Raw genomic sequence first — 27492 nt, forward strand, 5'->3', positions numbered from 1 at the left:
TTCCATCTTCTATAAAGTTCACTACACCATAAAATAACTCACGATGGAAGTAGCCGTTGAGGATGTCGCATGGTATACAGTTCAATGGCTCTATTAATATTCCGTTCAGATTCACCATAGATACGGACCATTTCAACTTTTTCATTTATTGTTAGGACCTAGTTTCAATTATTTTAATTATTGTTTCATTTATTATCAAGAATTAATATCTTAAAAAGGAGAGGTCGCATGTAAAAAAGTGTCAGAAAGTTACTTATTTTTTAACGCTAAATCAGATACTATTAAAAAAGAGGTTTCTATGCAAAAAAGTGAAGCTGACCTTCATTTGACCTTGAAGACGTCCACTCAAGGTCAAATCAATGACGTCATTTCATAGCCCCCTGGAAACCATTTAAACTTTACATAATACATTTTCTGGATACATGTTTAGTTTTCAAGAATCTCACGAAATTCAAAACAAGATTAAATTTCATTTACATAAATTATTAATAATAAGGGTTATAGGTATTAAATGAGATCCCTTAGGATAGGTATTAAATGAGAGGGACGATGTTATTCGATATGAGTCAGAATGAAAACCCTGCAGTGAGACAAACACTTCCCACCCCCTCTCATAAGATTTGATCAGTCTCAGGAGTACAGCACCCACACCGACCTCAGCCATTCGTTTTAAAAGTAAGTGACTTATTTGGTCAAAAGCTTATCGTTTAAAGAGTAGAAGTCTCAATAAGTAAATAAGGGTTAAAAGAGAATATACATCGATGGCATGGCATTATTTACAGGGCGTTAGAATATCGGAAATGTAAAGTCTTTTTACTTCTTACCAGAATAATCATATCTTAAAGGACCCATCCATCTATACTGATCACTTTGAAAAGCAACATCTCCAAGATAGCCATAACTTAAAACACTTGCGTAAAGCCTTAAAAGATGGTGCTCATCATATACAGACACTAAATCTAAGCCGACGGTGTCTCCAAATATTATTTGTAATACTGCTGTTGTGGGGTCACTTGTTCCATGTAGACAGTAAGCTATTGTATCAGTACTTCCGCCTAGAAGTTTATTTGTAAGATATTAAACATAATTTTAATGAAAAGACCTACCAGGTATAATTCCAATGGGTATCTTGGGCTTTGGCAAGGTTTGATGGATATCGTTGGCATCAATACCAGTAGATCGGCACTCTCTTAAAACTAACCCATTAAACATTTCTGAGACTGTCCCATCGCCACCTAATTGAAAATATTATGAATTAAAAATGTTTACTATTCAAAATATATTCTTACCAACACACGCAACTGCATCAAACATATCAAGATTATGGGTTATTAAAAAATCTTTAATTTGATCTTTTCTCTGAGAAACATTTACAGTGACTTCAACTCCTGCTATTGCAAATAATGCTTTTCCGTACTTTTCATATATTTGCATCGCATTTTGCTTACCACCGAATGGATTTACGAAGAGTAGTAGGTGCTTAGGTCTTTTATGGAATTCTAAAAAAAAAACATTTTTACGGTAGAATTCTTGTATTTGTATTATAAATACTATTCTTTGAGCTAACTAGTATTGAAATAAATGGTTAAGTTTTTAGCTTTCAATACCATTTTCCTAAATAAATGATGTATAACTAAAATGTTATTTTATGAAATCTTGGGACAAACAGAATCAATGGATGGATTTACGGATTAATATTTTCAATATTGTAAATTTAGACAAATATTTGTTTCTAATATTTAATGTATATGATATTAAATATTTAAATAGACCACAATCATTTTTGGTTTTTTTCCTTAATTTATTCAATTTACGTATATTAAACAGTAGAACTTAAATAATTATTATTAAACAGGGTTTCCTAACAGGAAATATCAAAATTTTAGTCACATTTAAAAATAATGTAATTATTATTTAATTAATAAACCAGCTGATTCATTAATTGAGAAAATTTAAAAAAACATATCATGCAATGATATTAAACTCGATAATAGAATTTTAGGTCTGTTCTATCTTTATTTTTATCTAAAGCCAGTTATTTAGATGATATTTTCCCAGTTTTCAGAAAAAGTCTACTTAATAACAATGCACAATGGCGAAAATGATAAATTTTTTTCTGCTTACTTGCCAAATGATTTTTTAGTGTTTTCACCCACGAGGCCACTTGCAATGGGTCTGAATGTTGCAAAATGATGGATTTGTAAACCCATTTATCTTCCACAGATTTTTCGGCATAATGAATTATAAACTGATTGTAGTCGATCTCTCTTTGGAGTGAAGGATGTGTCTCTTTTAAATAACAATGTTCAACCGATAAAACATTTTCAATGGGTACTGTATGTTGGTCTGCAAAAAAAGACATTTTACATTAAAATTGTATATATAAAAAATACGCTATTTTTACAAATAATATAATAAGGTTGTAAATTTTATCTATGCTCATGAAGGCTACTGGATGAAAGATGTTAGTTAGATTTTTTAGTATGAATTTAACCAAGTCAACATATTTTTTTGTTAGAAAATTAGAAAAAAGTTCAAGGAAACAATAAAAAAAGAAAGAGTTTCTAAAACGGCATTAGTGCTGTTCCCAGTTAATTAAACTGTTGTTTCACACAAAATTTGCACCTGGTAACTAGTAATTATTTTAACTAAAGATTATACTTGGAAAATACTGCTTAATCTAATGGAGGATTTCATACCTAATGCAAGTATTTTTTAGTAATGTCAAAAATAATTTCGAAAATTTATATATAGATGTCGTGACATGTTGCATGAATGAGTAAATGCCCAGCCACTAATAAAAAGAGAAATCATCAAACAGGTCAGCTGAAACTGGTTTCATTACAAAACGAAGGTTAATGAACCTAAAACAATAATCTAAATAAATTATATTCAGGTTTCAAAATGTTAAATGGAAATTTTTATTTTCTCTTAAATATACTAGTATATGTAAATGTCGTTTATATTTGACACTACATATTTCCTTGCTTATATTGATTTAAAGTTGTTAGCAACAGAAGCACTTTAATGTAAATTCTTAATTTTGACACATTTAGATATTACTCCCAAATCTCAAAATTATATTTGTTCTAGTAGCATTTGTATAAAATATTCTAGAATTAATTCTCGACTTAGATCTTCTATCAGTTCTATAATGCCAACTACTAATAATTATAAATTTTTCCACTGTTGGCAAAAACTAGTGATTTGAAGAATAATTAGCTAGAAGGTTATTACAAGCAATTAACATCAAGGTATTTCTGTGTAATTTGTATGTATTGGGAGTTTTCGTGAAGACATATTTAGAATTTTTTATATCACTGATGTTAAGCCTTGTTGTACCCCATATAATAACGAGAAGTAGTAAATAAAAATATTAAATATCAAAAAATTCATCAGTGTACACTCAACAAATTTTACTGTAAGAGGATACATTGCGCCACTAATAAATAGTATATATTCTATATATGTGTATATTTTTTTAGGAGCAAAAAAGTTTATGAGTTTCTTATCTGAACAGTTCAACCTCATTTAAATCCTCCCCTTGACATCATGTGGTGGTCTCGACTCTACAAATGACTTCAACTAGAGATCTGGTCTTTGATGCTTGGGATATAATTGATTAGTACATATAATAATAATCCTGCAGTCAGAATATAATAGCATAAATAATATTGAAAAAATATACAGGCATAAATAATTTAGATCCAAGTGACAGCTTTAAATTGTCAATGTACTTGAACCTCAGTCTCACTACAAGAAATATTATTGTGCATAACATCATTAAAATTAGATTTAACATGGTTATGAAGGGCATACTTTTTTTTAAAGAAGGATTTTTTTTAATTCGGGATGTTTAAAAAGAAAATGTACTACCAATGCCATAGAATGTCTCACATCCAAATTTACCAAAAATCTTGATAATAAGGAAAGGTCATAGTTGTGCTTATGGATATAGCAAGGGCTTTTGGCACAATGCCTTAAAACACTTAAAACTGCACATTTATAGAGTGAAATGCATTATGTTACATGTCTTCAATATATTATCACTGAGAATAATACTCTATTACTTCCAGATATAATAAAAAATTGATTTATCTCAAGGGTGTATATATTTGGGTTTTTATATTTTAGATAATTATATTTTTTACCATTTTCCTCAAATACCATTTCTGTCAAAATTCTCACATTTGGTGATATTTAGGTAGTTTAATATTAGGTTTAGATAGTCAATAAGTCTTGCTCCCATATTTAGAATCTTCTGGTACCAGGTTCGATTCTCGAAGAGTCTATGTTGTTGCATTCTACTTTTTTTAATTTTACAATTGAAGAGTGGAAATTCAAAAGTGCCACTGCCGGCAAATTTCAGGTAACACTTGTGTAGTAGTCTACGTGCCAACGCCAATAGCATAAAAAAGGGTCTATGTGCCTTTCGTATTACCTTTGTATTATTTTCTGACGTCAAAACCTGCAGCCGGTCTAAGTGCAGGTAACTTTTTTAGGTTAAAGGGGTCTAAGTGCTAAGCACTTAACGTCATTAGTATATAAAATGGATGCACGTGGCAATGTACAACAGAGCAATAATGCAGTAAGAAGACGCCAAAAAGGTACTGAAAGTGTTAGAAAAGAAAGAAAAAGGTGCAGAATTAGTGGTTTACAACATTCAAATTATAAAAGTGTTATTGTGCCGCCAAAAAATCCGCCTGAACTTGAGGTAAGCAATTCTAACCTTAAAACAAGCTCCAAAATATGACTTCACTTTTTTGTTACAGGTAACATGTTCTTGTAAATATGCCTGCAAATCTTTAACATTCGAGCAAAGAAACGCACTGTTTCGTGAATATTATGAAGTTGCTAATTTCGATAAGCAGGGTACTTTTCTTTTGGGACTGATTCAAGCAATAAACGTAGGTCACAGAAGACACGGCACGTATAATATGTCAGAACAAAATCGTCGCAAAAGTACAATTACTTACACTGTTCCTAATGGTAGTGGTCAACATGTTCAGGTTTGTCGAAAAACTTTTTCTGACATATTTGCACTGAGTCATAAAAGAGTGCAAGTACTTGTCGAAAAAAAGAAAATGGGATATACTACGTACACAGATCAACGTGGTAAGGGAACGAAAATTAGAAAGTCAGGGATCATATTCCGAGCTTTTCTCGCGAGGAAAATAACTACAGCCGGAATGAGTCAATCAAAGAATTTCTAAGTCCAGATTTAAATCTAAATCGTATGTTTTTGGCGTACAATGCAAAATATCCACAATCAACCATTACTTATAAGTATTACTCAATGGTATTTAAGAAGGATTTTCCAAATCTTAGATTCGGAAGGCCTAGGTCAGATACATATTCGAAGTGTGATCTTTATCAAAATAAGATTAAATCAATTTCATTGTCCAATCCAGAAAGAAAACAAGTTACGCAAAAACTGGAATTGCATCATCGTAAAGCAGGAAATGCAAGAGTCACAATGAATACCGACATTGCTAAATCACAAACAATAGAAAGTGATGACAATACTATTTCGATTGATTTAGAACAAGTGCTTTTTATTCCGACACTAACACATTCTGACATGTTTTACAGTCGGCAGTTGTCCTGTTTTAACCTCGGAATTCATTTGTCAGATACAGATGATGCATTTATGTGCCTCGGGGATGAGTCACTTACTGGGAGAGGTGGAAATGAAATAGCGTCTGGTCTGCTAAAAGTAATTTTGCACTCAAATTTTCCTAAAAGAAAAAATTTGGTCATGTGGAGTGACAATTGCATAGGACAAAATAAGAACAAGATTATTTTAATGTTGATGATTTACCTAGTTTCTCAGGGTATCTACGAAAAGGTTGAGCAAAAATTTCTGATAAGTGGCCATTCATATCTCACTTGTGATAGAGATTTTGCACAAATAGAAAAGAGAAAACGCGTTGTAAAAAACTACACTCTCGAAAATATAGAAAAGATGATAAGAGAGGCACGGCACCAAAGACCTTTTAATGTACTACGTATGGAAAAAAACGATTTTAAAGATTTTTAGAGCATGGCGGGCGAATATCTGAATACGACTAAACTACAAATTTCACAAATAGCCTGGATTAAAATTGAACAAGGGCAAGAAACGTTGGTTAAAACCAAAAAGACCTTCTCTCAGCTCGAGGAATGGACCACTTGTAATGTTCTAAAGAAGGATAAAAAGTCGACTGAAATTCCGGTAGCATTGGTTCCAGACCTCGATTGCAGAAACCGTATTTCAGCCGAGAAGTTGAAAAACTTAAAAGACATGACTATATTCCTGTTAAATATGTTCAGTTTTATGATAATATCATAGAAAAAACACAATTGAATTAAAAGGCTCCTTTGGACATAGACCCTTTTGACAGTGTATTATAGTTGGCACTTAGGACCTTCTAGTGGATTTAGTGTTATGATTAGTTTTTCTCAATGATAGTTTTTGTTTTGTGTATAACAATATAACACGTTTATTGATTCTTGTTTAATTTGCCTAATAAAACTATTTCAATACAAATTCAAGGTTTTTTTATTGTTATATATATATTTTTATCAATATCTCAGTTTAATTTTTTTGGCACTTAGACCCTTTTGAATTTCCACTCTTCAATTATAACCTAAAAACTATTGTTTATTTATGTCATGTAAAGGTTGTATATGGCTTTTAAAAGGTTTTTTAGTATTTTTAGTTTTATTTAGACATATATTTGATTTTAGGTCTGATTTTAGGTCTGTTATTATACAGGGGGTGATTCTGCATGGAAAAATAATGACAGTTTGCTATATAAACATATGTCAGCAAATGCTTCGTTTTCCGAGATACGGGGTGTTAAAGTTTTTCTTAAAAATTGACGATTTATTTATTGCCCTGAAACCGGTCAAGATATGCAAATGGAATTTGGAGGGTTTTAAGAGGTAGTTATCGCGCATTTTTTGGCATGCAATTAAGAATTTTGTGATCTCAAATGATCTCAATTTTTTAAAGAAAAAAATGGTACCCCGCTTAGGTATTTTAAATTAAAAATAATTTTTTAATTCTTCGTTCAATTTGTGACGAAAAACTTCTCTCACCTTTTTTTCGTAGGTGGCGCTGTTTTTATGCAAAAAAAAACATCTTGACGCGAATTTTTCATTTCTTTAATACATTATCAAGAACTATCTAATACAACAATATTAAACCAGAACAATAATAGAAAATAACAATACTAAAATTTTAAATAGGCGTAAAGCTACAACAAGTGTTCAAAATTACCTTCCTCAGACGTTACACAAGATTCAACTCTTCGCCTCATTAATTCTCGTATTCGCGCAAATATTCCTAATGTATTTATTATCATCTCACAGCCGGGTATAATTCGATTCCCTCAGGTCATCAACATTTTCTACGAGAGTGGAATAAACTAATGACTTAAGAAAACCCCAAATGCAAAAATCTAGAGGATTTAAATCTGGATCGAGCAGGCCAATGTTCTGTACCTCCCCTACCTATCCAACGATTTCGAAATACATCTAAGTGATTACGTACATTGATACTAAAATAGGCTGGTGCACCATCATGCATGAACCATAAGTGTTGCCTCAGCTATAGAGGAATTTCTTCAAAAAGAACAGGTAACTCCTCCTGTAGGAAATGAAGGTAAGATTCTCCTGTTAGGCGTTGTGGGAGGAAATATGGACCAATTAAATGATCGTCAATTAATACAAGCCATACATTTACTGAAAACTGATGCTGAAAATGAGCCTCAAAGATTCCATGTGGATTCTCCTCAGCCCCTAAGTGATTGTTATAGAAATTTCGTATGCCATGTCTTCCAAAAGTAGCCTCGTCAGTAAACAAAATACCATTTAAAAAATTAAGAATTTGAGCAACTTGATGATGAATCCATTGGCAAAAAAATAGACGCGGAAAAAAGTTTCTAGGTAGTAGAGCTTACACACGTTGAATATGAAATGGATACAAATGATTTTCTTTAAGAATTTCAAATACAGTGAAGTTGCTTACATTAAATATGTTGGCAATTTTTCGAGTACTTGTTTCAGGTGACTCCGCAACTAACTCTAGAACTGATTCTTCTAGTTGCACCATTCGTACTTGTCGAGGGCGCCCGCAGTCAGCCGTTTTTTTCTTAAACGTACCATTTTCACGCAAACGTTGGTAAAGACGAGCAAATATTGTGTGCAGTACCCCATGTACTCTACGTCCTGGATACAACTCAGCATACAATCTTCGAGCTGGCCGACCATTACTTTGGCCATAGATAAAATGCATATCTGACAGTTCCGCATTTGTAAAATTTTCCATGTTTTTCGATAAAAGAAAAATTAATTACTTATTAATAATAACTAAAAGCTTAATAGTGAAGGAACACTAATTTGACATTTCGTATTTCGCAGATGAATGTTGACATTTTGTATTTAATGTTAGATAAATGTTGATATTAAAAAAATGAAAAAAACCCGTCAAGATTTTTTTTTGCATAAAAGCAGCGCCACATTCGAAAAAAAGTAAGAGAGGTTTTTTGTTACAAATTAAACGAGGATTTATAAAATTATTTTTAATTTGAAATATCTCAGTGGCGTACCATTGTTTTCTTTAAAAAAATTGAGATAATTACCAGTATGCGCGCCAATGGTGAACATAAAATTCTTAATTGCATGTCAAAAAATGCGCGATAACTACCTCTTAAAATCCTCCAAATTTCATTTGTATATCTCGACCAATCATCAATTTTTAAGAAAAACTTTAACACCCATTATCTCGGAAAACGAAGCATTTGCGGACATACGTTTATATAGCAAACTGTCATTATTTTTCCATGCCGAATCACCCTCTGAAGTTTGTCGCTCCTATTCACTAATACCCTGTATATGTTGTGAAACCATGACTTTGTGTTTTCTTTGTTTTCGTCAATGTCTTTACTTAACTTTAAAACTTAAAAAGTTATAATTGGCTGGAAATATTCTAAACAAAATTTCTTTAAATATTCAGAAAAGAGATTGCAAACATACTAGGTCCCATTCTTGCATTAAAAAAAAAATATTTTTCATCCTCAAAAAACCTAAAAAATTACCTTTTGTGAAAAAAAAAATTTTTTTATAAAAAAAATCAAAAATTAATTCTTAACTACCACCCTATGTCTCAGTTAATATAAATTTTTGGTTATAGGTAATTATGCTTAAATTGTATAATTATTGCATAAGATGCTAGAATTTTTCCATGTCCCATTAATTGGAGGATGCCCAGTATAATGGAACAGAACAAAATTTGAAAACTGCTTTGCCTACCGAGCAGTTGAATTTCTCAATGGCTAGTGGCACTGCTAATTCTTTCTTCAAAAATCAAAACACCAAGTTTCTATAATAGATGATGATAATGGCTTAATTTACCTTTTTTTCTTTTTAAGACTGTATGTCTAGGTTATATTAGATGTAGTAAGATTAAGTTTTATGTATTTCTGTTTAATTGTCTGTTTTTTTGTTTTGTTTGTTTTGCTAGCATGTATTACTTAATGTTCTATGATGTGCTCCATTATAGGGTCAGGGCCTTTGACTCTGTGACACATCATATTCTATTAGCAAAATTAAATGATATAGGTATTAGAGGAACCTAGTTGGCACTTCTAAAATCCTATTCAACTGATCGCACTCAATAAGTAAAAATAAATAGCTTTATTGGAGACAAAGAAAATGTGCCACAAGATACGGTTCTAAGAGCACTTTTATTTCATATTTTTTTGATACTTAGATTACAATTTTACCAAAAAATAGCTCTATTATATATTATGATGATGACTTGGTCAGAAGACTATATCACATTTGTTAAATTGTGGTTGGATCAAAATCTGTTGACGCCGAGCGCAAAAACCCATTTTATAAATTTGTCTATGTATAAATCAACAGAAGTCTTCTAAAATTACAAATCATAATCATGCTGCCTTGTTAACCAAATGATGGATTTTAATTATGATTCTAAGATCTCCTCTGTTTTTTCAGTGAAGGACCTGAGAGTTTATATTGACAGGAACATGAAATACAAATTACATGTTGGCTATATAAGTAGAATAATAACGAAAAAGATTTATAAATTCTTTATTCTATAGATTTTCTAGTAGAATCTCTCTTGAGTTGTGGTACAGGAGTCTGGGATGGTGCCTGCAGCACAACTTTATTAAAAACTTGACAATAACCCAAACATATGTATTAAATGTTATATACAAAAAAAACAAAATTATTCTTTAAATTGATTTGTGGAAAGTGAATCCCTGATAATAAGAGAGCTCTACCTAAGGAGTATATTCATTTACATGAAAAATATAACATTTATAAAATTATCCCTCTGCAAAATAATATCACAAGATCTGTTACAAATCAATATATTTTTGAAAACATTGTGGACTTTTCGGCTTGTGAGAGGCAAGAATATTTAATCTTCCACTAGTTCATTATAGAACTATACATAGAAAGAAATTTTTCAATATTACTGTAGTTGAATGGAACAGAAATAATCGTTAATTAATTTTGTTAAAATTACCTTTTCCAAGATGAAGAGTTCTATAAATGTTTTGTATAATGGTTAAAAATCTTTTACTTTTAAGTGGCTGTTTTTGTATCTTTGTCAGAATAATTTTAATACAGTGGTGAAATCTGTTGGACTTGAGTATTGTATGTTGTAGTAAAATATAGACTGATAGTATCTTATATGGTGCATATAATGTTGATCTGTTGTAACTGCATATTGTTGTTACAGGATGTATTGCAAAAGATTCGTATCTTTTTTTAAACTGTATGTTTAAATGTGTGGTGTTATATATTACTAAGATTGTGTCATGGGAATAATACCTTATATTTGACACAAGACTTTTTGGTTTATTTAAAAAAAAGTAAAATGGTTATAACACTATTCAGAACTGATTAATAACAGGGTAGTTTTCAGAGAGCGTTAAATATAAAATATTTGACTTACCTAAATAGTTCACTTATTGCTAATTAGCGTAAAAAATAGAAGGTTATTTATTTATTAAATGATGAATGTTGTAGAACTTAAATTTCTAGAAATGTAAAAGAATTTCTATATTTTGTTTGGATTGTCTCATTTTTTTTAGATAATAGTCATAGTCTTTAAGTAAGCAGGAAAGTTTCGTTCATAGTTAAATAGACTTGTGTCTCATATAAATGACGATTCTATGGATCATAGTACAAACTCCTAAAAATTATAAATATCTTTAACCAGGCAGTTGGCAGAAATCAATGATTCAAGGAATTTAAACACAAAGTTATTATAAGTAATTAAAACCAAGGAATTTCCATGTAATTTGTATGTATTACTTTGAAATATTTTATAACATTTTGATAAACGGCGTTGGAATAACAAAAGGTATTTTTTGATCTGAAAGAATTTTTATTAGTGGTGTCAGTACGGGATTTTTAACAAAATATTCTTAAACAAAAATGGTTGGCCATCGCTTTTTCTAAAACCAAAAATATTTTTAAAATCCTCATTCAGTTTGGAGCAAATTGGATTCATTGCCTTGTATTCAAATGATGCAAGGTTTTTTCAAATAAAAACCATTTTTATTATGACATAGTTAATTTGAGTAGTAATTCCCTACTGTCGAATCTTGGTAATTGAACAATTGCTAGGTTAGTACATGTTTTGTTTAAAGTATGACAAATGTGTTTTTAATGTAAATAAACTTTTTTAAATGGTGTTATTAGTAACTATGAGCATGCTGATATTCATTTCGTTTATAGTTTATGTAATGAAAATGCAAATGCAGCAGTATGGGAATACCAATGAAGATTTCCAAATCGAAGACTACCTTGTAAATAAGTCTTAATTTAATTTTTTTGACTCGTGATGCGCCAGTTCTTGTAACTGGTTTTTGCGTTTAGTAGAGGAAAATGAGAACTTAAAAAAAAATATAGAGTGACGAAGCCAAAGCGGATCAGTAAATTACCATAATGAATGAGACTGCAGCTATAAGAATCCATATGTTGTACGCACTAAAGCATTTCAACAAGAACTTTCTTTCAATATTTGAGTGGTGTTTTGTAATAAATGGAATTTTTTTGAACCCCATATTCAACCACAACACCTAGAGAGATAATTGTTTAATAATTTGCTGCAAAATGACTTACTGAAAATGTTGCTATAGGGGACACTCAAATTAAACACCTGGATAAGTGCATATTTTTGGGAATTTATATTAAAAACAGGTTAAAGTTTGAGTCTAATATAGGTAATTCCTGCTGTAGAGTCTCTTCAGGTTGTTATGTTGTAAGAACTGTGAGAATCAAGGCCAGGTCTACCGTGATAACAAGTATTTACTTTGCATTAGTTGAAGCAATGTATGGGATTTTTTTTGGGAGCTCATGTTCAGTGACCTTCTTCCACTCACTTTTTGTGCTACAGAAAAGAATAGTGTGTTTCATTATGGAAACAGTATTCCTTAACTATTTGAGGTAATTAGAAATATCAACAATACCAGCAGTTCTCATCAATTGAGTTTACCCCTTTCCTATTCAGCTTTGACTAAAAAGGACTGTCATTTATAATAGCACGGCACTTTTTAATCATATGCTACTCAAGAGGTTCAGAATTGCTTTTAAGAAGTAGCTTGTGTCATAGGCATTTTACCAGGTCAATGACTACTTAAATTGTACATTTTAGCATTTAGGTATCTATTTTTTGCCATATATCATTTTATGTTATATATTTTAACAATTTTTAACATCTACTTGAACTAGAACATATGTATTTTAATTTGATATGTACATGTCAGTATGCTTGTGAATTTTGTAATTTTTTTTTGTCTGCTGTTTATATGCTAAATTACTAGCTTTTCTATTTTTATATTTAGTTTTTTATACTTAATTCTGGAATCAAATGAACGCATTTTGCGCTGGTAAATGGTAAGCGGTTAACCTTTTGTGTGCTAGTGTGCCTGCGGTGAGGACACTTACAAATTAATTTTTACTGACGGTCCTGGTGTGCTTACAGCGAAGATATCATTGATGACGTATGCGGAAGCGTGTCGCTCCTCTAAATTTAAGCGCCAAAAAGTCGAGTATTATTTGGACAGTTTGCATATTAATGTTCGCACGTGGTATTGTTGTGGTAACAAGTTTCCCTGTTTTTTGGTTGTTAGAGCAGTTTTTGGGACCATGGGTGGTAAGATTTGCTTTTATATTAGAAATAAAATATCTAGGATGATATATATGTTATCGCTAGAATGCAATTTTAAGAAAAAGGTATTAGTTTTATAGAAAATATATGGTGTGCTCAGGGCGGTGACACCAGTCTCTTAGGCAAATAATTTTCTCAAAATTTCATGAGTAATTTTTTAACGGTTTTTTTATAGGATTTTATATTTATTTACAGATAAATTTTATAACAAGCTTATAAATCTCAACTCCAATGACCTGTATGATTATTTGGAAGAAATTCCTTGTGACAACATTAGCGAGTTAGGAGTTGTTAGTGAAGATGAGATTGAAGGGGACGCAGAAATAGTAGGCCCAACGGCAGCGGCGTGGCCAGCAATTGATTTGCTTGACATGGAAAATATGCCTATTATAGTTGGGAATGATACTTTGTCCCAAGACGCTGATGCTGACTTAGCCGAATGGAGCAGTGAGGATGAGCTACCTTTGTCACTAATACGAGCCCAGGAAATTCGCAAAAAAACTATATGGACTAACTCCAACTTACACTGAGTTCGAAATTTTAAAGAATTTGGAGAAGAAATAGGACCAAACATTCCCACCGATATAGAAACCCCTACCGACATGTTTTTGCATATATTCCCTAAGCGTCTGTTAGACCACATAGCTTTTCAAACTAACTTATATGCCTTGCAAAGAAAGGGAGGTAATAGTCATGCATTTACGCCTACTAATGTAAAGGAAATAAAGGGTTTTATTGCAATAAATTTGATAATGGGCATAAAAAAGCTACCCAGCTACAAGGATTATTGGTCCTCACGATTGGAAATGAGAGATCCATTCATAAGTTCAATAATGTCAAGAGACAGGTTTTCATGGATGTTTGCCAACCTGCACCTAAACGACTGTACAGCCTGGCCGTGATCACCAAAACTTTGTTAAGCTTTACAAATTACGGCCTTTATTAGATGTATTATCTGATACATATAAAAATGCTTTGAAACCAAGTCAACATTAAGCTATTGATGAGTCGATGATCCGATTCAAAGGACGAAGCTCCCTAAAACAGTATATGCCAAAGAAACCAGTAAAACGTGGCTATAAAGTTTGGATTCGTTCCGAAAATTCAGGATACGTATGTCAATTTCAGATTTACACTGGTAAAATAGGTCAAATGACCGAAAAGTCTCTTGGTGGTAGAGTTGTTAGAGACCTTTTTTTTTTTTTTTTGGGGTCGGTGGAGAAATTCTTTATGAACACTGGTTACGCGGCGCCGCCCCCAGTAGTGTGGGACTCAGTGTCGAGTCTGTTTCGTCCTATACCCACTAAAACTCCACCGCTGGGTGGTGCCTTGTGGCTCCCTACACTGCGGTCTGCTAAGAAGCAGTCCTATTGTGTCCCATATGTTTAGTCCCACAGGTTCAATTCTGTAGCTTCAAGGAAGTCCAGGATTGTGTCCAGTGGTAGATTTCTTATACCCTCTGGTGAGGGTTTCTCTTCCCCCAGGAATGTTGCCCTGGTTTGATTAAATGCTTCACAGAAGATGTGAAGAGTTGTTTCGTCCTCCTCATTGCATCCCCTACATAGCGAGGTAACTGATTTCCCTAGCGTATGCAGGTGTTTCCTGCTGGGTGCATGGCCTGTAAATAGCCCTGCGACCCTTCGCAGTTGTTGTCTGGAGAGGCCCAGTATGTTCTCACCCTTGTTGAAGGGTGGGCTGCCTATAAGTTGTTTGGATTGTTCCATCTTTGGCAGCTGCTCCCATTAGAATTTGTTCTGGTTTGTTAGCCAGTTGCCGATTTCCCTCTTCCAGGTCTTATCGCTGACACAACATGTTGGTTCAGGGCCTACCAGGCTGTTGCTGGCTCCCTGGGTTGCAAGTTGGATAGCCCTTCTTGCAGCCTTATTATTGCCCATATTCTCTGCTAGGATTATCTCTGGCCTATTTTGCGCTTCGGCGAGGTTCCTGAGATCCTCCCAGCAGCTTTGCACAGTCCTTGACTTAGTTGTAACTGTTGTAGTGCAAGTGTTGCAGCCTGGTCTCCTGTGAAAATTGCGAAGGTTTTGCCTCTTGGCAGCCTTTCTCTCATCAGTTGGACACAGGTTTGTATTCCTATTATGCTTGCCTGTAAATTTGTTGTTTCGAGGCCCAGGTTTAGCATAAGTTGTCTGCCCTGTTGTTCGTCCTCCACCATGCCCACAGCTACCCCGATCTTGGATCGTTTGGTTGCCGTGTACCATACTGAGTAACCTCTTTGCCTGAGCCTGTCCGCTTCTGCGTCCAGTGGTCCCCTTTTCTCTTTGATGACAAAAGGTTTGTCTAGGTATGTGACCTTGGTTCTGTCTGTTCTTAGGGCCAGGCGCCCAAGGTCCTGTATCTTGTCAAATAAGGCATGTGCCCATCTTTCGATAGGATTGTTGCGCCATTTGACAGCAGTCTTTTCGCCCCCGTTATAGTTTCAGCCCGTACCACTAAGTGTAGCGGGCTTAGTCCTATCAGGTTCTCTAGGGCAGCAGTCGGCGTTGTTGACATCGCTCCTGTTATGCCCAGGCATGCTATTCGTTGTGTTTTGTTCCGTATCTGTATTAAAGTCCTCTTTTCTGCCGCATGCCACCATATAGGTGCTGCGTATGTAATGATGGGTCTAACCATTGTCGTGTACATCCAATGTACCATTTTTGGTGACAGTCCCCATGATCTACCGAACATTCTCTTACAGTACATAAGAGTTTTCGTGGCTTTATTTGTAGCCTGGATTACATGTTTCTTGAAGCTGAGTTTTTTATCCAGGGTTATACCTAGATATTTGACCTCGTCTTCAAGTCGCAGATTTTCTCCATAAAATTTTATGTTTCTAATGGGCTCTAGTTTCCTTCTTTTGGTAAAGGAAACCAGAGTAGTTTTTGTGGGATTTACCCTTAGTTGTTCTTCCTCACACCAGTGCTCGACAGTAGTCAGGGCTCTTTGCATTTTTTCGAATACATGAGCCTGACTACCCCCTCGTGTAAGGATGACTATATCGTCAGCATATCCTATAGCGAGGATAAGCTGCCTCTCCAGTCGTGTCAGCAAGCTGTCCGATACAAGGTTCCACAGCAGCGGTGACAGTACGCCCCCTTGCGGTGTTCCCCTGCACACTTTGGCCTTAACCGTTGTGCTGTTGAGATTTGCTGCTACTTTCCTATGATTTAGCATTTGGGTTATCTAGCCGCCAATCATGGGATGTATTCCTCGTGCTGCTATCGCACGGTTGATTGAGTCATATGATGTATTGTCGAATGCTCCCTCAATGTCTAAGAAAGCTCCTAGGGCGATCTCTTTGTTGTTCCTGTTTGGTAGGCATACTGGTGTCGATGTAGAGGGTTGACCCGTAATACATTGTCCCTGATATGCCTTTCTATGAGCTTTTCCTCTGTTTTTAGGAGGAATGATGTAAGGCAGTGTTAGAGACCTTACGAGAGACTTAGTTGGAAAAGGGTACGAAATATATTTTGACAATTATTTTAATTCGGTCGACTTGCAAAAACAACTGCAAACTGAGTTGATTTATGCTTGCGGTACCGTCAGAAAAAATGGAAAGAATCTACCAACAGATCTACTAGATGACAAGCAGTTAACAAGGGGTGAATTCGATTGGAGAGTTAGCACTGATGGGTTGACATTTTTGAAATGGATGGATAATAGGCCAGTCCATTTTTTAACTAATTATCTGGATCCATGCAAAAATCAATGGGTTTCCCGCAAAAAAAAAGATGGTTCCGCCGAAGATGTTACTTGTCCTGAACTAGTAAAGAAATATAATACGCATATGGGATATGTGGATAAAACGGACATGCTAAAAACTCTTTATGAGGTTGACCGAAAGTCGAAAAAGTGGTGGCATAGAATTTTTTTCTATTTCATAGATTTATCCTTAGTAAATGCATTCATATTGTATCAAAAAAGAACGGATTCCAATGCGCAACTTTCGCTAAAACTTTTTCGACTTTCAGTGGGCCTAGGACTTGTGGGAGCTGAACCAGGTTTACCGAAAAGGGGTCGGCCATCAGCAACGGTGAATCATTTCAAACGTACTGTACCATACGAAATTCGGTACGACTCTTGTTCCCACATGCCTCTATATGGCAAGCCTGGAAGATGTGCTTTTTGTAGATGGCATTGTACAAGGTAGCTGTTGATATTACATTGATAAATAAATAAACATAGTTAATTATTGTTTTTTTTTAGGTGTGATGTTGCCCTGTGCCTTTCAGATAAGAAAAACTGTTTCCGTCAATATCATTCCAAATAAATTTTTTATAATCAATGTATTTTTCTAGCAATAAAAAAATTAGTTGCCAATTTTTTTTTGTTTATCTGCCTTGTGTCCTTGCAGTGAGCACACCTCATTGTAACTAACTCATATGCAAAAAAAAAGATTTAATATTAAAAACATATTAAATAATCTTTAATTAATTGAGCAAAACAAAAATTTTCACCAAAAGTTAAAAAAAAATAAATCCGGCCTCAAAGGGTTAAATAAGAGTTATCCAAAACAATGGATGGGATAATCAGTTGGATTGTTTTACTAATAGAATAGAATTTGTAAGACTGATGAAAGCCAATGTTCTGTGAATTTATTCGGTGAAGTGAAAACATTAGTCAAATTGTACCCTATCTATTTTTAAGGTTTTTATCAGGTATTATTATGATTTTTGTGCAATGTGTAGTGTAGGTTAGGTTTTTCTTCTCTTGTAAAATGTTTTATATTGTTGTAAATTGGGCAATTGCTTGTTGGAAGAACAATAAATAAATAATTAGGAGCTAATGCCTGGCCACCACATCCTCTAGCCTCACCTTGTTAACTTCTTTGTGTGGTGTTATTTGAAAAATCTAGGTTATGCAGACCAGTTCATACAAGAGAAAAACTGATTTTAAGAACAGAGCAAGCTTCCAAGTGAAACTTTGTGAATGGAATGAATTTCACACACCATGCGACTGACTCAGTTAAGTGTATATGCTGAAAATGTATCAAAGTTAGAGCAGCTCATTTTGAACAATTATTGTAAACTTAAGAATACATATTAATTATTATTCTAGTTTTTGTTTGATTTACAGAGATAGTTAATAAAGGGTAGTTTGTAAAATGAATTATGATCTTCAAATTTGAATTAACTGTAATTACTGTTTTACATATTTTGCTGCTTAAGTTGACAATAATGGAAATGTTAACTATGGAAAGAATTTGTCTTCTTTCTGCTAAGAGTATAATATTAAATTTATTTCATTATAATTGACTATCCAAGCCTCTTGCCAGAAAGACAACTTCCCCACTAAACCACATACTTCATACACTTGTACTGAATCAAATCAAATCAAATCAAATCGTTTATTTCTATCGACATCATAACAATGTATAGGAATTGTCAATAAAAAACTACAATAATAGTATAAAATTACAAGATATGAAAGCTAATAACAATAGTATAAAATTACAAGATATGAAAGGAAACAAATTTAACTAAATTTAGTTAATAAATCTAGACTCGTTGAAAGACCTCTGTCAACGAGTAAAAAGGACATTCAGCTAACATGGTCCTAAGAGCTTTCTTAAAAGTTGGAAAAGTCTTAGCTCTCTTTATTCTACATGGGAGATGATTAACAATTTTGAAAGATATAATTTCCGGATGTATAATTTATCGGCATTTCAAGTTTTATAAAAATTAAGATCTCCAAATCTCATGTGGTTGGAAAGATTTTTATGTACTTGACATGTGCGTGCACTCCAAGATATCTCAAACTCAAACTCAAAAATGCTTTATTGTCAATATAAACATAGAAGTTGTAGACAAAGCCAATAGACTGTACATTAAAGAAATAAAAACGAGAAACTAATTTAAAATAAAATAAAATTATATAAAATTTTGAAAAATACTTAAATGCTAATCATTAAAAAATTCACCTAAACTATAGTACGCTTTACAAATATTTTCGTCCTTGTACGTAGGCTTTTTTCAGTCTTAAGTTGTCTTATTTCTAGTGGAAGTTTATTAAACAGCTTTCTACTTCCATATATAATAGAGCTACGGACAAGTTCAAAATGAGGAATGGGTAGCCTCAACAAATAATTTTGTCGCGTATTATAGTGGCTTCCTAAGTGGAGTTCCTGTTTATATTTTCTAAAAACTAAGCAAACTGTTTCCAAAATAAAAATACAACACAGGGTTAAAATATTATGACTTACAAAAAGCGGGCAACATGAGTCACGAGGCTTGGCCCCACATAGATATCTAATGGCCCTTTTCTGGAGTACAAACACTGAACTAAAAAGTGAATTTGAATATAAACCCCAAAAGCAAATTCCATATTGAAGGTGCAACTCGATAATCGCGAAGTATGCAGATCTGGCGATGGAGAAATTAAGACAATGTGGCAATAACCCTTAGGGCGTAGCAGCCTGATGAGACTTTTCTACATACATTCACAATATGGTCTTCAAATTTAAGAAACTTGTCTATGGAAAGGCCCAAAAACTTACTGAACGGTGGCATGATGATGGCTTCATTATTTAAACATATATCATTTGTATTACATTTAAAATTAAGGATATTTGTTTTGGAAACATTAAATGTCAAAAAATTTGCATCACACCAGTCTTTTATTTTTAACAAATCTGCACGTATATTGGCCTCCATTTGAGAAACATCAGAGTCGTGCCAGAGGATGGTGGTATCATCGGCAAACAATGTAAATTTGCCAGTTACCTGCAGTTGTGGCAGATCGTTCACATAAATGAGAAAAAGTAAAGGACCAAGTACTGATCCTTGCGGAACACCCACATTTATATTAAGTTCCTTAGAGATACCACCATTAAATTTGACAGCCTGGACACGATTTGATAAGTAGGAACGAAACCACTCAAGGGCAGTTCCTCTGAAACCATAGAGCTCCAGTTTCATCAGCAGCACTCTGTGACTCTCGCAGTCAAATGCCTTGGACAAGTCACAGAATACCGCTGCTGCAACTTCACCAACATTCAGTCCGTTGTACAGGTGCTCTAGAAAGCTAAAGATAGCATCATTTGTGCTCACAGACTCACGAAAGCCAAACTGCTGAAGACTCAATAGGCCAAACCTATTTAAAAATGAAACCATCCTCACCTTAACGAGCCGTTACACTATCTTGGCTAAAGTTGGGAATAACGCTATAGGTCTAAAGTTAGAAAGACAGTCGCGATCGCCACCCTTGTAAAGAGGAACAATCATTGCTCTTTTTAAGCACTCTGGGAAAACTCCAGACATAAATGAAAAGTTTATTGACTCGGCCAAGACTTGCAAAACAACAAGAGGTAAAGCAGAAAATATTTTAAGAGAAAGCCCATCCCAACCTGATGAATTCTTATTCTTAATATTAACCATTAACTGTTTAAGCTCTTCTACACTTGTGGGGGCAAAAAAGAAAGATTCGGCTACTACCACATTGCTGAGATAGCTCCTGGGATCTATTTTTTGTGAGAGATTGACTGCAAGGTTACTAGCAATATCACAGTAGAAGGAATTGAGGACATTGGAATCTAAGGTACTTGGAATAACCAAGACATTATTTTTGCCCCTTAGCTCATTTAAAATCTTCCAAGACTCTTTTGCTCTGTTGGAGGAATTATTTATCCTCCTTTAAAAGTAGGTCCACTTAGCCATTTTGATTGAGTTTCTGTAAATCTTGGGGTATCTGTTATAATAATTTAAAAATGTTGCATTGTTCATAGCGTATTTCCTAATGTAAAAAAGGGAGCGCATATTTTTCCCAGATACTCGTAAACCCTTAGTATACCAAGGTTTTCTATTTCGTTTTTTAATATTGACAACAGGAAAAGCAGTGTTAAAATTGTTTAATACTATTTGATGAAAGCTATGCAGTGGAGTAACAGTAGTCAATACATTATTTCAACTTGACATATTGCAAAGCAAAGAGAATTTGCGGAAATTAGCTCTAGTATAAAGTCTATCGCGTCCAAACTTATTGTCATTAGCTGCACTATTAAGCTTTACTAATCCCACTATTGCCTCATGGTCAGACAAACCGGCATTGATTGTTGTACACTGATTTTCGTGTTGGTTAAAATTCATAAAGAAGTAATCTATCAGTGAGGAAGAAAATGCTGAAATCCGGGTTGGCTGATCCACATGCATCTTAAAATTAAATGAGGTTAACAGATTAAAAAGCATTCGATTTGATCCATTAGATTTGTCTAAAAAATTTACATTAAGATCGCCAGTCAGAATCAACATCGCATTAACTGAAATTTCACTTAAGAGGATCTCCAACTTTTCTAAAAACAAATCTAAATTACCAGATGGAGATCGATACAATCCTAAAATATACAAATTTAACTTACTGCTAAATACAATAGAAAACTCGCACACCTTTTCAATCAATAGATGATCAAATCTGTCAATAATAATAAACACAAATTTAGTTAAAAAAGCTTTCTCTAACATAATAAGAGTACCACCATGTGTATATTGCTTGCGTGAAAATTTGGAAATTAGTACATAACCAGGGATATCAATAGGCTCGTCAGACCTCAACCAGCGTTTAACAAAAATTAACACACTAGGAAAGTTAACCAATTCTAAAAATAGTTCCAATTCTCTAACTTTTGAACGCACAGATTAAACATTAAGAAATGCTAGGGCAACTTGATTATGGTGGGAGTTTCTATTAAAAAAGAAGATCCAATAGCAAGGGTGTCTATAGATTGGTCTAATTGAGGCATAACCGAAGACCTACCTTCACAATTACCTAATCAAGGGTGTATCGCTGATTATCCCACTATTGCTAATACCTAAAGATGCTAATACTAATTTGGATGACAGAAAAGTATTTTTAACATATAAAGATAAAAGTTTGCACATAGATTTGGCAGAGTGACGGTACCTTAATTATTCTCACAGAAAAGTTATGGTTGCAGATGAAAGAATTCATAAAATGAATTGTATTGTAATATCTGCTTTTTGAGCACTTATTAAAATCGCATTTAATACAAACAATTACATTAGTTATCCTGCCCATTGATAGCGAGGATTTTATTTGGGAAAAAGATGGCAATGTACAAGAAACATCAAGACAAACAATACCAACATCATTCTTCACATAGTTAACAATTAGAGGAAACGCATAATTACATAAGGTCTGGGCTGTTAATTATAGTTAGGATTTTTTCTTTTTTAAAAGTACCACGGCAAGTTTCTCTGAAGGAAAGTGCTCAATATCATTCATCAGGTTGGGTACTAAATAAAAAGAGAAGTGGGCCCAAGTTAGATCATTGCGGAACTCCAGAGCTATAAAATAGATGAAGCCAAAAAACAGGGCAATTATAAATATATACAATCCAAATCTAATAAATCTAAAGCCATGTGAGATATAGTAAACAGCCATATGTGAATCTCCGGGAATAAATTCTCATCAAGCTTAAGCCCTATTGATTTCAGCACATTTTTTCTCAAATAGCAAGCAACATAAGATCAAATACCTACTAATAAATACTTTCTAGTTTTTTTTTGACTATTTCAGAAATTCAATTTCATCTGTGAATGTTACTATACCTACTTGAGAGAATTAAAGATTTACTCATAAGACCTTTAATAAAATTAGGACTTTCCCTCAACCATTAAAAATCTCAGAGTTATACCATAAAATGCAATCGCAACTTTCATTAAAGCTATCTATGAGGGTTATGAAGGAGCTTTATTTTTGGGGTTATTCATTTATATTTTTACAGAGCTGATCTTATACAACAATTCTGCAAAGAAGGTGGAATACAAATACCTATTGTAAGTCAACATTATTATTTCTGGGCCTTGGTTCAAAAAGGGCCAAAGTCAATTTTTTTAGATTTGGGCTTAGAAAGTGCATTTTTAAAATCGGCACAGACCAGATTATTATGTGTAATAAGGGCCAAAGTCTATCTTTCACAGGAAAAAAATTACAAATCCGCTAAAGGCCAATGTCAACATTTCAATTTTATACTCTTTTTTCAATAAAAGGGCCAATGTGAACATAGGCCCCAGGAATCCAATAATATATAACTTCTTATAAGTCCAATATCGACATTGGCCTTTTTAGAAATAGGCATTTGTTTTTCTTTCTGCTTCTCAGTTTGTTTTGACTGTTGCTCTGAATAACAACGTGTTGGCGGAAAATAAGTGTTGATTTGTTATTTTATGCATTAGAAAGGAGAAATACTAGTTTTTTAGTTTAATTTTACTCTTATTTATAATGTTATCCCTTGGCCAAAAGTTGGTAGATTTGTGTTCAAGTTCTAAAACTGGTTACAATGATTCAGGTAAAGACTTAAATATATCATAATTTTGATTGCAAAATTGCCTAGGGTACATAATAAAATTTAATATCAATAAGTGAGTTGTTATAATGTTTTTAAAATAGAAATAGTATTAATAGTAACTAAAATAAGTAATTGAAATACTTTTTATATTCACATCTGCAAGTTGAAAGCTAATGAGACTATTTTTATAGCTAATAATTTTGTCGTATAAAAATTAGTCATACGTTTTTTTTTTGTTATTAAGTTTACTCAGTGACTCGAAATCAGCATTAGCTGCTTAAGTATTATGCAGTTATTTTTAATTTAATTAAAAAAAAATATATATCTATGCATTTGTTTTGTTTACAGTAGTTTTTGAGGAAGCAAAATCCTTGTAAACAGAATCTAATGTAACTGATAAAACAGCTGTTGAGTCAGGATCGTCGAATTTGTTAGGCGAAGTCTTTACTGGAGTATCCGAATTACGAAAAGCTGTGAAAGTATTATCAAATAAGGAGATTCAAACCGAAGATCAAATAAGGAGATTCAAACATTCCACAAAGAAGAAAGGAAGGAAAAAGAAAGTAGAAAAAGGAAAACAGATCGGAACAGTTGGGATAAGAAAAGAAAAATGGCAAAAACTCAAGGTAAAGCGTATTTGATAAAAGCAGGGAAAAGAGTTTCTGAAAAAAAAATTAAAGATCCCTGTACCTGTGAGAAAAAGTGTTCAGAGAAATTTTCTAACGACGCAAGAACAGAGTTATTTCAGGGATTTTATAGGTTATCACAAGAAGCACAAAACTAATTTATTGCTAACCATATTCAAGAGTTTCCAAAAAGATCAGAGAGGCGTAGAGAATTATTGTAGAAAAAAAGCGAAGCTTTAATGGTATTTGCCCTGATGACGCCAGAGGAAAACATTTAAATCATCCAGGTAAGCCAACAAGAAAAAGATTTAATCCAGAGCCATATAAAAATGTTTCCTGCATTCGAGAGTCACTATTCAAGAGAACAAACAACGAAAAAAAAAAAGTCCCCAGATCTGTCGATATCGAAAATTTACAAACTGTATGTTGAGTATTGCCAAGAAAACAATAGATTGCCAAAAAAAGAATCCCTGTATGGAAAAATTGTTAATGAAGAGTTCAACTTTTCGTTTAAAAAAGCTTACAATGACACCTGTGCAACATGTGACAAGTTTTTGCTTCGGCTTAAATCAGTTACTAATGTGGAAGAAAAAGCCCAGATTGAAGCCGAAAATGAAGAACATGAAATATTGGTTAAATGCGGATATAAAGAAAAAATTAGCAACAAGCTTAGAAAAGAAAAAAAACTTTGGACATTCAATCTCACAGTTTTTGAATCACATAAAAATATAAATTCGGCAAAATGTTATTTATGGAATGAAACAATAGCTCAGCGAGGCGGGCAGGAAATTGCTTCTTGTCTGTATACTTACCTTCATAACATTCCCTTTGATGTGAATGAAATAATTATGTACAGTGATTGTTGTCCTGAACAAGACCAAAACATTATTTTTGCTATGCTGCTAACGATTATTGAAGAATATTTTAAACGAGAAGGAAGGCATGTCAGCATATATCACAAATTTCTTATTCCGGGACATACTCATATGGAAGCTGACAAAATTGATGCAGCCATTGAAAAGGCTAGAAATAATACCACAGTAAAAATAGAAATTCCTAGAGACTGGGCCAATTTAATTTGTTTAGTGCCTAGGAAACCCCCAATGTTTGTGCATGAGATGGCTCAGGAAGAATTCTTGAATTTTAAGTCACTCCTTTCGGGAAAGTTTCAGCACAAAAGGTTAATACTTTGGGAAACCCTGTTCTTTGGGCTAAAATAAGAAATCAACCCGTAATTCTGAAAATGCAAGAAGAGACTGCAATTGATAATCTTGGTGAAAGTGAAGATTCGCTTTAGGTGCCTATATTTTTATCAAAATGTATGTGCAATGACTTTTACGAAGTTTTTTCTTGTATTTTTAGTTTCATTTTGATTTTTTTAAGTTGGGCCAAAGTGTTATTAGTTTAATTTATTATTTATTAAAAAAAGGCCAATGTCAATTTTTTTTGAAAAATAAATTTATTTTATACATTTTTAAGATTTTTTTCAAAAACCAATATCCTCTATACCCAAATCAAGCTTAAGAAAAATATAGAAACCTATCTATGTTGTAAAAACCAAACCTAATGCGACCTCATTACCTTTAAAGTCAATTTGTCAAAAATTGTGATTTATGACCTGGCCCTTTTAGAACCAAGCCCCAGATTTATTAAAGTATTTTAAAAATCTAGTTTGCAAGTTTTATATTGATATTGGATTATTTTCTTGACTTGTACTTTTGTGTAAAATGTTTTGATTTTTTTTGGCATAAAATATATCACTCTATCTACTTATCTATCTTTAAAATCACACCCAGACACCACTCATCAAAAATTTTAAAAATCCTTTTTATCAAAAAATTGCCATTTGTTACCCCAAAGCTGTGTGCCAAATTTTATAAAAATTCCTTAAATAATAAAAAAGTTATGACTAAAACATTTTTTTTTCTTAAAACTTTAACACCTTTTATTTGAAAATTAAGTGTTTCTTGACATATGTTTATAAAGAAATTAAGGTTTATTCTGAACACAGATGCGCTATTAAGTTTGGCACTACAATTCAGGACACCCTACACCCTGTATATCATATTTTTATAAACAAATACTGTAGTTATCTAACTTAGTAACTAATTATATTTCTCTTGCACTTACCTAAGGGAGCTTTTTCATTCTCCCAGACCAACACCTCCTTATGGAAAATAATCTTGACCTTCTTTTTGCCATTTACAAATGTGCTTAATAATACTGAGTGGTTGGGATCCGACATTTCATTATTTAAGAAACTCACAAGTGCAATTTTTTTATACCTGAGCACCTACAAGGTTGGCTGATAGGATACATTTGATAAAAATTGTTGTTTTATTGATATTTAACAAAATCCGTAATTAAATTTGCTCGTATAGACGAACTCTCATTAAATAAAACCATATTTTTACTAAAACTAGAAAGCAACCTTTAATTAGTAGGCAAATAGTAAAAATACTTAAATAATAATAATAATATATTCTATTCTTTTCTAATTTGGTGGCTTCTCTGTTTATTTATTATTTGGGGATGTGTCAAATTTCAAATGGTTCTCTCTCTCTCTCTCTCTCTCTTCTTACGATATTGGGCTTTGCAACGGGGCAATTTGTCAAATGATTGTCAAAATAGCCTCACCATGGAGGTAACATCAGGAGTTGAAGTGTGGGGATATATTATACTAGCGCATGTCTGCAAAGACCCATTCCAACGTTGCCACTTTTAGTCTTTCACTACTCTATAGGGTGGTTTACACTATGCGGTGTTCAATACTTTGCACTTTCTTGGCGAATTTTATTTTTTTTGTAATAACACATAACAATGTCACTATTTTGTGTGGTTTGTGAAAAATTGTTTTCGACACAGTCCAATTTCATGATAAAAGAAAATCAAGACTTTACAATAACCGCCTACTCGTAGGTAAAACTTTTATTTATATGTTTGGAAGGGTGCGAAACATCTTCAGATTTAATACAGATTTGAGAAAGTCTTTGCATCACATCAATTTGAAATACTTTTAGAATCACTGAAGTTTTCAGAGATGAAAGATGAGCCTCTTCAATTAATTCATTTACATAGTATTTAGTTAATATAAAACACAGTGTTTTCTATAGATTTGTGTCTGATTATGGTTATTTCAATAATCGAAATGCATAATAGAAAGGTGTTTTGCATTTTTTTTGTGAAAACAATTTTGCGTAACCTTTATAGTTCCACTCCTCTGCTAAGTATGAACGTCTTCAGTACTCTATAATATTATTTAACTATTTATGTATGATAGCAACTGATTTTTTGTAGAAAGCATGCAGTGGTAAATAAAAAAAATTGGTATCTACAATATAGGAGGTAGGGAGGTAGTGCATTGT

General features: G+C 33.1%; 1 protein-coding gene across 1 annotated transcript in view; it reads right to left on the bottom strand.

Moving 5' to 3' along the window:
- The window catches only part of LOC126748418 (ceramide kinase), a 40972-nt gene extending 14345 nt beyond the window's left edge, over nt 1-26627 (bottom strand). The window contains exons 1-5 of the mRNA XM_050457655.1: nt 26258-26627; nt 2125-2346; nt 1290-1499; nt 1107-1235; nt 825-1055 (exon numbers count right to left, since the gene is read on the bottom strand). Of these exons, the coding sequence (XP_050313612.1) occupies nt 825-1055; nt 1107-1235; nt 1290-1499; nt 2125-2346; nt 26258-26372 (907 nt within the window). The 5' untranslated portion in view covers nt 26373-26627. The remainder of the gene's footprint in view (nt 1-824; nt 1056-1106; nt 1236-1289; nt 1500-2124; nt 2347-26257) is intronic.
- Nucleotides 26628-27492: the final 865 nt, after the last annotated feature.

The sequence above is a fragment of the Anthonomus grandis genome, chromosome 22 (assembly GCF_022605725.1).
Source record: "Anthonomus grandis grandis chromosome 22, icAntGran1.3, whole genome shotgun sequence".
Taxonomy (NCBI): domain Eukaryota; kingdom Metazoa; phylum Arthropoda; class Insecta; order Coleoptera; family Curculionidae; genus Anthonomus; species Anthonomus grandis.